General features: G+C 33.0%; 2 protein-coding genes and 1 long non-coding RNA gene across 3 annotated transcripts; 1 reads left to right on the plus strand and 2 right to left on the minus strand.

The window, feature by feature from the left end:
- Window positions 1–1,866: 1,866 nt before the first annotated feature.
- LOC108464132 (protein NSP-INTERACTING KINASE 2) lies at window positions 1,867–5,463 on the plus strand. Its single transcript, XM_017764244.2, has 11 exons — window positions 1,867–2,273; window positions 2,387–2,519; window positions 2,601–2,672; window positions 2,761–2,904; window positions 3,010–3,081; window positions 3,175–3,234; window positions 3,354–3,451; window positions 3,598–3,747; window positions 3,866–4,207; window positions 4,372–4,751; window positions 4,847–5,463. The coding sequence occupies exons 1-11, from the start codon at window positions 2,171–2,173 to the stop codon at window positions 5,165–5,167; spliced, it is 1,875 nt and encodes a 624-aa protein (XP_017619733.1). The 5' UTR covers window positions 1,867–2,170; the 3' UTR covers window positions 5,168–5,463.
- LOC128286708 (uncharacterized) lies at window positions 3,402–4,591 on the minus strand. Its single transcript, XR_008277343.1, has 2 exons — window positions 4,337–4,591; window positions 3,402–3,700 (listed from the first exon to the last, which is right to left on the minus strand). It is a non-coding gene; the product is annotated as an uncharacterized LOC128286708 (long non-coding RNA).
- Window positions 5,464–5,675: 212 nt separating the features above from the next.
- Window positions 5,676–7,952, minus strand: LOC108464134 (F-box/FBD/LRR-repeat protein At1g13570). The gene is made up of 4 exons (XM_017764245.2): window positions 7,662–7,952; window positions 6,526–7,338; window positions 6,280–6,438; window positions 5,676–6,149 (listed from the first exon to the last, which is right to left on the minus strand). Exons 2-4 carry the CDS (start codon window positions 7,336–7,338, stop codon window positions 5,856–5,858), a joined length of 1,266 nt encoding a protein of 421 aa, XP_017619734.1. The 5' UTR covers window positions 7,662–7,952; the 3' UTR covers window positions 5,676–5,855.
- Window positions 7,953–11,354: the final 3,402 nt, after the last annotated feature.

Consider the following 11,354-nt stretch of genomic DNA (forward strand, 5'->3'; position numbering starts at 1 on the left):
CAAGAAGAACAAACAAACAAACAAACAAAAATCGGATTGAACAAACAAACCACTTGATTTTAAGTCTTAGAACATAAATTTATTGGTAAAGAACACATACCTGGACCCTCTATTGAATTCTCTTTTGTTTTTGTACATGAATAAATTTTTTTTATGATAATAGCTTTTTTTAGTCAAATGAAAAAGAAAGCTAAAAACAATAGAGGAGATGAACGGTTTTTTCAACTAATATTTAGGGTTTAAAATTTTTATTTAATTAAAAATCTATTCTCATCCCATTTGGAAATCCAAGTTGCCACTTAAAATCTAGTTGGACTTCCACGTAGGATTACTGTTAGGGAGATAACGAAACTTAACGGAAGAGTGATCACTTTGTAATAAAATAATAACATAAGTGATTAAAACATAACATTTCAAACATAAGTGACTAAAATGTAATCTGAAGCAAACAAAAGTGACTATTTTTTTAGTTTACCCTAAATTTAAAGATAATGTTTGATGTCAACAAATTGATTTTGTTAATTTTAAACATAACTTTAAAAAATTTTCTAACCCTAAATGATATGTTGAGACAAAAACAACCGTTTGGTTGATTTTAAGTAAAATGTTGCTATCCAAGTGATAATCTTAACTTTGCAAACCTTTTATGTCTGATCAACTTTACATTTGTTTATATATATGATGACCAATTTGCATTGAGCTGGAAATTATCTTTTTAATGTCTAAATGGAAAAGAAAAGGGTTAAATGAAAAATGAAGTCAACTACAATGATGGGGTCTCCATTGCACGTGTATCGAAAATAAGCATCATCACCCCTTTGCTTCTAATACCATGATTTTTATTTTGTTTTAAGCTTTAAGTTGAATGTATTTCTGATATGAATTTTAATATATATATATATATATATAAAGGTTATGGCGTAATGAATAGAGATATTACAAGTTTTAATTTTCTTTTTAAAAAAAATGAGATTTTAAATAAAAAATGATATTTATTTCAGTTTAGGTGGAAATTTAATTGGAATATAATGGGATAATGGAATACCCAAAAGTGAATAGATATAGAGAAAAGGGAAGAGCAAGAGCAGCTTTTGCTTTATAAAGTTGGGTGCTTTTGGTAATGTTGGAATGTTGAAATGGGACAGTGTGTTTGACTGTAGAGAGAATGCATTTTTTATATGAAAAAGAAAAGAGAAAATTGAAAAAACAGAAACAAAGATCTCATGAGGAGCTATTACATCAACAATCTCGAGGATTATACCCTCGAGATTCTAACCTTTTAATTATTACCATCGTGAAAAAGCAAATTAATTAGAATGAAGCAATTTTGTGACTTTAATTTCTTTTTCCATGAAGACAAAGACAGTGGGCGTCCTCAGGGAATGTTGGATCCACTCTTACTGTGGAACAAATCTAATTCCAACCCAACACTTTCTCTTTCACACTATGACATTCATTTAATGGAGTTTAAAATTTTCTTTAGTGTGAAATTTACCTAACCCCACGATATAGGGTAATTATAATAAAATGATAAAACCATAGGGTGCTTAACAGTTAACATCTAGATTTGGTTAATGTAGCTTACCCTCAGCTTTTTATCTACTATTATTATCCTCGTTCAATAACTAATGATATATAAAATTTAAAATCATTTGAATTAATTAAAAGCTAATTAAACAGACAAAAATTCCCGAAAATAGGTTTTAACTTATATTTTTTTAAAAATTTAGATGATAATTTTATATTTTAAACTTATATTTAATAATAAAATTAATTTTTAATGCAATCAATGGGTTCAATTAAACCGGTTGAACCGCTGTGGTCTGATTTTTAAAAGCACTGTCAGCCATGTTAGATGGTTACTTCTTTCCTAGTATTTCATTTAAAATGATCAAAGTCTCTTGTTTTCTTAACCCTTGCTTCTGAGTTTCTGACAGAAAAAGAAGAGTAAGTTCAAATTCCAATTCTTAAGCAAGTGGGGGAAGTTTCAGAGCTTGGATCCTGATGTAAACCATTGCATGAAAAACAACAACATCCTACTTAACCATTTACTTTCAGTTTGAAGCTGTTTTTTGCTTACGAACTTCGTGTACCAGCTCCTTACCGGCTTCATACCCAAAAAAAAGAGCTGCTTTTGGTTTTTTTCTTAGAGCTTCAACTACTGAAAACAATGGGACTCAAGCAAGAAGAGTTTGTGTGGTGTTGGGTTGTTTTGTTCCTCTTCTGTTCTTCTGCAACTGCTTTGCTTTCACCAAAAGGTGTTAACTTCGAAGGTAACTAAACTGTTTTTCTTTACTTTTTTTTTTTTTTTAATTTCTATAATGAAGAAATGCATTGTACATGAACAAGGAAATGATCCTTTTGGTTATTTTCTTTTTGTTTTCAGTGCAAGCTTTAATGGGAATAAAAGAGCTTCTGGTTGATCCTCATGGTGTTCTTGACAATTGGGATGAAGCTGCTGTTGATCCATGTAGTTGGAACATGGTCACTTGCTCTATTGATGGTCTAGTCATTGGCCTGTAAGTACCACTTAAAAACACTCCTTCAAACTTTAAAAATCACTAACAAATACTCTAAAAGATGATATGATTTTGTCACAGAGGAGCTCCAAGCCAGAATTTGTCTGGTACACTTGCACCCACCATTGGAAACTTGACCAATCTGCAGCTAGTGTAAGTTTCAAAACTGTTATACAAAAATTCCTGGTTTATATAGTTCCTAGTTTAGCTACAATGCTTATTAAATGAAAGCTTTTTGCAGGCTCCTACAGAATAACAATATATCAGGTTATATACCCTCAGAACTAGGGAAGCTTCCCAACCTTCACACACTTGATCTTTCTAACAACAACTTCTCTGGTCAAATTCCCACCACTTTGTCCCATTTAGAAGCCCTCCAATACCTGTAAGCATTCATACATATATATATATTGAACTTTTGCTATGGTTTTAGCAACTTCAGAATCAGTTTGAATATGATGATAATGGGGTTTCCTTTGAATTGCATCAGGAGGTTGAATAACAACAGTCTCTCAGGAACTATACCTTCCTCTTTGGCTAACATGACTCAGCTCAGTTTCCTGTAATTTTCTGAAACTCTATGAATTCCATTTAGTCTTTTTCTTTCTTTCCAAATTGATGCATATCGGATTTAAGGATTAATATTTCCTTCCAGGGACTTGTCTTTCAATAATTTGAGTGGTCCACTGCCAGGCTTGCTTGCAAAAACATTCAAGTAAGTTGACTCATACAGCAAGCTTTTGCTTACAGTGATTACCCTGTTTGAAACATGATATTTAAATTGTTTTTTTCGTCTGTTTATTATTTGCTTACTATATTTTTTAGTTGACACAGCATTGTTGGAAACCCATTGATATGTGATGCTGGAGCTGAACAAGACTGTTCAAGAACAAGGCCAATGCCAATGCCTTTTTCCTTAAATAATTCACAAAGTAAGAACAGTTCTCCCATCTTGAATATCTCTTTATTTTTCCTAAACTATCCATGTCCACTACTTGTATTTAACATATATTCGTACACGGATATGGTATGATCCTCCAAATATATATAATCTGATATCATTTTCTGTGCTTGTTAGACTCGCAGCCCTCGGGTAGACTCAAGGGCCATAAAATTGCTTTAGCCTTCGGGTCCAGTCTAGGCTGCATCTGCCTGTTTGTTCTTGGTTTTGGTTTCGTTCTCTGGTGGAGGCAAAGACACAATCAGCAAATATTCTTCGATGTTAATGGTTAGTGAAAACCGAAAATGGTATATACATTTGCATCAGAATCATATAGTTTATAGAAAAAGGGCTAATGAACAGGGCTAATTTGTGTTCATAAAACATACTCTTTTAAACATTTCAGAACAACATAGAGAAGAAATCTGCCTTGGAAACTTGAAGAGGTTCCATTTCAAGGAACTTCAGGTAGCTACTAACAACTTCAGCAGCAAGAATGTAGTCGGCAAAGGAGGTTTTGGGAACGTATATAAGGGGTATCTCCAAGATGGGACAGTAGTAGCTGTGAAAAGGCTTAAAGATGGAAATGCTATTGGAGGTGAAATCCAGTTTCAAACTGAAGTTGAGATGATTAGTCTAGCAGTTCACCGCAACCTACTTCGGCTCTATGGATTTTGCATGACAGCAACCGAAAGGCTTTTGGTTTACCCCTACATGTCCAATGGTAGTGTTGCTAATCGACTTAAAGGTAACGTAAGAGCAATCATCTCTGCTATTAAATTCCATTTATGAAATACCAACAATCATATACAATGAAACGCATATCGTATGCATAGTCCAATACCAATTCTAAATGTTCAAATAAGGTAAAATTTACCTTAGAATAATATTGGTGGTTTCTGATGTTTGCAGCCAAACCAGCCTTGGATTGGGGAACGAGGAAAAGAATAGCTTTAGGAACAGCTAGGGGCTTATTGTACTTGCACGAGCAATGTGACCCGAAGATAATTCATAGGGATGTTAAAGCTGCAAATATACTGCTTGATGATTACTGTGAGGCCATAGTTGGAGATTTCGGATTGGCAAAGTTGTTGGATCACCGGGATTCACATGTGACAACAGCTGTGAGGGGCACAGTGGGACATATAGCCCCGGAATATCTATCAACCGGTCAGTCCTCTGAGAAAACAGACGTTTTCGGGTTTGGTATCCTATTACTTGAGCTGATATCAGGATTGAGGGCTCTTGAATTTGGGAAGACAGCTAACCAGAAAGGAGCCATACTTGACTGGGTGAGATAATCAAAGAAAATTTACTTATCTGACTATTCTTACAATGAATCAAGTTACATAATCTGATGTACCAAGTTATTGTTGTTATTATGTAGGTAAGAAAAGTTCACCAAGAGAAGAAACTTGATATGCTAGTTGACAAGGACCTGAAGAACAACTATGATAGGATTGAGCTTGAAGAAATGGTTCAAGTGGCTCTTTTATGCACTCAATACCTTCCAAGTCAAAGACCAAAGATGTCGGAAGTGGTTCGGATGCTAGAAGGTGACGGACTTGCTGAGAAATGGGAAGCTTCTCAGAAAGCTGAAGCAACCAGGTCAAGAGCCAATGAATTCTCCTCTTCAGAGAGATACTCTGATCTTACTGATGACTCTTCCTTGCTGGTTCAAGCAATGGAGCTCTCTGGACCAAGATGACAAATGGGGTATAAGAATCATATTTTATTTATTAAGAAGATACCTAAACAAATATCATGGGACAGAACATAAATGTGTTGAAATGTACTGTGTTGTATAGTGTTAGAATACTAGAAACTCTAAATATGTTTCACTTCCAGTTGTACAAATTTGGATTCAACAGAAAAAATCTGACATTTAGGCTGAGTTTTACATTGCCTGCTGCTGGTTTGAGTGAAGAACTTTTTCTGGAGATGTTTTTACTGTGAGTTGTAATAAAACTGTTATTCAAATGGATTCTGGTTTGCTCCCTAAAATTTACTACCAAAGCAAGTTTACTGTTTTTATCATGAAATGGTTTGTGCATGTATCCATCCATCCATCCATGCATGCATGCGTGCAGAGTGATGATTTTCACATATTCTCCACAAATCTGGTAGACATAACATACTACTTCCCTCTCTTTATGTTATTTTCAAGCTTTTCAACAGAAGTATCAATGAAATCCTGATAAAAACTAATCTTCAACTTCATAAATCATATCTCAATTTGCTCAGAATTGTTATTATTTACATTTCAAAAGAATATGTTACAGAAGAAATATGCAATTGGTGCCCAATTGTTCTTTGATATTTCAAAAGAAAGGCAACAAATTAGCAAATGAGAGGGCAAAGTACTTAATTGTGCTCTATTAACAGACAAACAATGACTAATCTTGAATGAATAAAATTTCTGCTTGAGCAGAGGCACGTCTAAACCTCAACAGCTCGATTAACATATTCAGTCTTCCGTCCATGACATATACACAAGGTGAGATACTCATTGTCTCGAGTGCAGGCGAATTCGCAAGAAGAAATTTGATGAACTCCATCTCATGAGGCACACCGGACATATCTGTCATCCTCACAACTCTGAGCTGTTTGAACGTGCAATTGGACGGGCATTCATCCTCCCAGAAATCCAAATCAGGTGCATCTATGGCAGCTAATGTGTTTGAGGAACCCTAAAAGAAACAGGGCAGAGAGTACATATTCATTTTATATATTGAACAATTCACCCCGTAAGACAGTACACCGAATGAAAACATACAACAATGTCAACCGCCAACAGAAATATAAGACTGTAACACTCACCGAAATTTGAAGTTCCCTTAAATTAGGAGAGTTAGTAATCAAGCGAAGAACAACGAGTATCTCCTTCATATCTTCAAAACTTACTTGATTCAATTCAACTACCTTTAGATGGGCGTATGTAATAGGAAGTCTTCCAACGTCATCACCTATGCTCAAAAACTTAAAAGACATAGAGAATTTAATTGACAGTACCTTGGAACAAATATAAACTTAATCACCCAAAATAGAAATGTTACATAATTTTACCTTCGTGAAGTATATATGCCCAATAAGCCTCTCGAGACGAGGCACACCACCAAGAAATCTGGTAAAGTTGCAGGTTGAGCTTTGCTCAAAGTGTTCAGCTATGTCATCAGTCATGTACATAGCAACCGACATTGCAACTAAAAGCGGAGTATTTTCCAGACAAATGTCTTTGAATTCACCTTCCAGACACAAAAACTTGAGATTTGGAGCGCGGATAGTAAGCGCTAGACTATCAAAGTAGGACAATGCTAAGCTCTCAAGAAGAGGGCAACCAGATATAAGACTTTCAATTGCCTCAGGAGAAACCAAAACCTGGTGGAGATTAAGACTCTTCAAGCACAAGAATCCTTTAAAACTAGGGGGCGGATCGAATTCACAGCGGAAAAGATCCAAACGGGTCAACTTTTTGCAGTTGAAAAGACAAGAAGGAACCCTAAACCACTCTCCTTCACCCAATTCAAGGACCAACTCTTTGATGTCATTCCTTGAAAGGAAAAGTAACCATTGATCAATGTCGGGGCAGCACTGCAAGTGCGTAGTCGTTAGCTGGAACTTATGAATCGGGCCTTGGTGCAGAAAAAGAGTCCGAGTGATGAAATTTACAAGACCATCCTCAACTTTACATCGATCATTCGATAAAATCACACACTTTTCATCAAATACAAGTTGAGTAAGTGTTGCCCATTTATACCTCCATTTACTTGATAAAATGCTAGTCCTCACAGCATCCCGTATTGGTAAACGCGTGAGGATACTTTCTATAATGCTTTGAGGCAAGTCACTTATTAAATCCCGACTCATAAGATCATCCATCTGCATAATTTAAGTATATGTATCAATCAATTGCTGGAAATGTAGCTAACTGATAATTTTAGAAAAATCTTCACTGTCTTGTTCATTTTAACCCACAGAAAAAAAAAAAAAAGAACATCAAAACATCGATAGAGCATAATCTGTAAGTTTTCATGAAAGATTTTAGGGTAATTTGGGATTAGAAAAAATGGGGTTTTCTCATTAATTCCATCAGTGAAGAAGAAACAGATCATAAGAGATGGGATCAAACCAAATTGAAACAAATGGGTGGCAAAATGGAGAAAGCATAAGAATAAAGAAAAAGAAGTTAGAAGAAGACTAACCTAGGATGAAATCGAAAATCCAGAGACAACTTCTTATGGCTTCTTCTTCTTTTTCTTCTTTATCTGTGTCATCAGATCACACTGCAGCCAAAAAGAAAAAAGGGAAGTGTAGATTGATTAAGGTTGAAACTTTATTCATTTGCGAGTTGGGTTATTGGGTTGGGAGTCTGGTGGCCCATCAAGACTTTTGTTTGATGTCTAGCTCTGGAACGTCACATCTGGCTAAACCTAAAACTAGCGATCGCGAGTGGATGACATTCGGCAAGGTGATTTCGGTCTGGAATTGGATTATTTGAGAATTGGGTTTTTTATTTGATTTAAATGGTTTTAAGTTTATATTTTTATTTAAATTGTTTTGAGTTTGAATTTTGAATTTAGGATCGAGTTTATATGGATTAATTTTTGTTATTTAAATTTTTGAAATAAAATTGGAATAAATTTAAGTAAATTTTATTATTGATGTCGTTATACTTTCTCTTTTATTTTTATAATTTTTTTAATTTTATAATAATTTACCCATCTTTTAATTTTATAAATCTTGTTTAATACACTTTCATTAAAATTTCTTAATTTTACCATATTTATATATTTGATTTAGCTTTGTAAAACAATATAAAATATTATGTAAAGATTTGGGGCAAGTAAAAGTTGAAGTGGGGGCTAAAGTATTAAATTATATCTTGTAATTTAAATATTTATTTCTCAATATAAATTATTAGTTTGAATGGTAGTGCTAGGGTTGACAAGGATTAGAAATTGGTAGACGCTCTAGTTTTTTAAAATGGAAAATCATGTTAACCTCTTAAAAATTATAATTTATAAATTATAAGTTAAATGGTGAAATTGTACTTTGATTTCCCAAAAGTAATAGAATATTAATTTACTCTTTTAAAAATTATAAAGATATAAGTTAACAAATGGTGATATTGCATTTTAACTATTATAAAATATATAACTTAATTCCACCATTCTAAAAAAATTCTAACTTCATCCATAATTAATTTATTATTTTGTGGAAAATGTGCATTTCCATTAACCCATACAAGAATTATAAGCTTACCATTACAATTAAAACATGAACGAGATCAAACCAAGATTAGTAAAATTCATTAAAACATTGTTGCAACCACAAAGAATATTAAGAAGTTGAGGGAGCCAAATGAATAAATGAATTCCCTCCAAAAATCATTCTAGAGTTTTCTCCCCAGAACCAAAGTGAGAAAAGAAATATTATTAGAACATCCTCTTAAGCCTTAATGTCTTGTTCTTGTTGAAGATAGGGAAAATTTGGAGCATCTTTAACCCAATAAGTATCATTAGAGCATTACTATCCAAACTGAGCAATGGTGTGTGCCACCATATTTCCTAATTGAGGTATATGGACAAACTCATAATGACAAAAGCCAGATGCCAAAGCTTGACCTTTAGAAACATAGTGATTGATGCAAGACTTGTCCAAGCAAGAGCTAGAAAATTTCTTTATGATGGATAGGGCACCTGTTATACCACGATATTTTGAAGGCTAAGATCTCATGCAAAGTGGAGTGTCGAGACACAAGCAAATGTTTCAACTTCAAAGGAATCCTTTAAGTAAGACCTCGCTAATATGTATGCATTGATAAACTTACTTTGAAGATCTTTGAAAATTACTTTTTTGTAACACCCAAAAATTCTAATGTCTTTAATGTGACGCTATTCTAGAATGTGCGTGGAAAATTCCATAAAATTTTTTCGACCAGTTAGTAATTTGAAGTAAGATAGAACATTGAAGAATTTCTTATTAATAAGTGATAATGAGATAAGGGGATAAAGTGTAAATTTTCTAAAATGAGATATTTTGAACATTTCATAGAGTTTATAAATAGAATTTTAGAATTTATAAATATTTATAGTGATGAGAAGTGATGTGAGCCATTAAATGATATTTAAAACAATAGAATGATGAGAGCCACATTTTATGTTGATCTCTAATCGCATTCTTTTAAAATTAAATAAAGAAAAGAGAATGAGTATATTTAGCTTATTCTTCTTCTCCACTTAGTCATCCCCCACATGAAGCAATAGGAGAAATTCCTCTATTATCATTTTCACTATTTTCTCTTCATTTTGACCTAGATTTCAACCTCATGCTTGATTCTTTCTTAAAAGTCTCCTTCAAATCACTTTCTTGAGCTTGTTCCACCATCATTTTCTCCACCCAAAGACTCAAGTTTTGTTTAGGTAGTGTGAGAAAGTTAGAGTCAGTTAGAGAGTTTATGAGGGGGTAAAAGTTAGTCATTTAATTCCATCATGTTTATTTAAGACATTTGTAGTTGTTAGATAGTTAAGTATTTATTGTTAGTATTTATTGTGTGATTTTGATGTGATATTTAAGAGAAAAAGCTTGAAGGTGGAGCTTCAAGCAAGGGTAAAAAGAAGATTGTTTAGTGTAGAAGTATTAGAAAAATCGGCTTAAAAATAGTAATAGATAAACAGCGAAAGTTTAAATTTTATTTCTTAAAATTGTGCCTTATGGTATTTATAGTAATAAACCTTAGACCGAATTAGTACTTGTGCTTTGAGTTAGAAGGTCTAGGTCATTTCCTAGCTTTTTACCAAATGATCTTCTTTGCTATTCTCGAACCTTGACTTATTTAAAGTGTGGACTCTAACTTTACAAATCGAACACAGAATGAAAACTGTAATTAATTTTCAATAGGAAAAATTAATTCTCTCTACGTGAAACAAAAAACTTGAGCTCTTAAGAAAATAAAATTTTTTGAAAAATTAATTCTCTCTACGTGAAACAAAAAACTTGAGCTCTTAAGAAAATAAAATTTACCCTCTAAATAAATTGTCATTATTTTCTGGAAGAGTAAGAACACTTAAAATATGAATAAGTGTAATTTTGGCTCAATAGTTCTTATTTATAGGGAAAAGGTGCTATAGTTTACTTGAATAAATGATAATTTAATAATAATATTGTGAAAAATAAAATAGAATAAAATAAATAAAAATAAAGAACACATAAATTTTACGTGGAAACCCTTTCGGAAAAAAACCACAGCGAGAGGAGAAGAAAATTCACTATGTCGAAAAATTTTTACTCAAATACAAGAGGAATAGACTATGTCTATTTATAGACTTGCAAAGCCATATTCTAGTAGGATTGAAACACCTTATCCTAATCAATATAAAATAGATGGAGTTTAATAAGGTTTAAAACCTTATTCTAAAATAAAATAAAAGAAGTCTAGTTCTATATGGATTTTACTTTTATTTTATTTTCCATCGTATTTTATTTAAATAAGAATTTGGGTCACTTAATTCTAACAATCTCCACCTTGACACAAATTCTCAATGAACAAGTTCTTCATCGCGAACTTTCAATAAACAAGTTCTTCACCTCTTCCAAAAACCCTTAAGGGTTTAACTTCAACAATGAACACCAACCAAGTCTAAGCAATGCTCAAACTTGGTTATAGGAAGTGACTTAGTCATCATATCTGCAGGATTTTCATGAGTGCTAATTTTGCTCACAACAATATCACCACGAGCAATAATATCACGAACAAAATGATACCGAATATCAATGTGTTTTGTTCTCTCATGAAACATTTGATCTTTTGTAAGAAAGATGGCACTGACCGTCACAAAATATGTGCTGATTTGAAGGTCTTCATTGAGTTCACTAAATAGTCCCTTCAACCAAAT

This window comes from Gossypium arboreum, chromosome 13 (genome assembly GCF_025698485.1).
Source record: "Gossypium arboreum isolate Shixiya-1 chromosome 13, ASM2569848v2, whole genome shotgun sequence".
NCBI classification, from domain to species: domain Eukaryota; kingdom Viridiplantae; phylum Streptophyta; class Magnoliopsida; order Malvales; family Malvaceae; genus Gossypium; species Gossypium arboreum.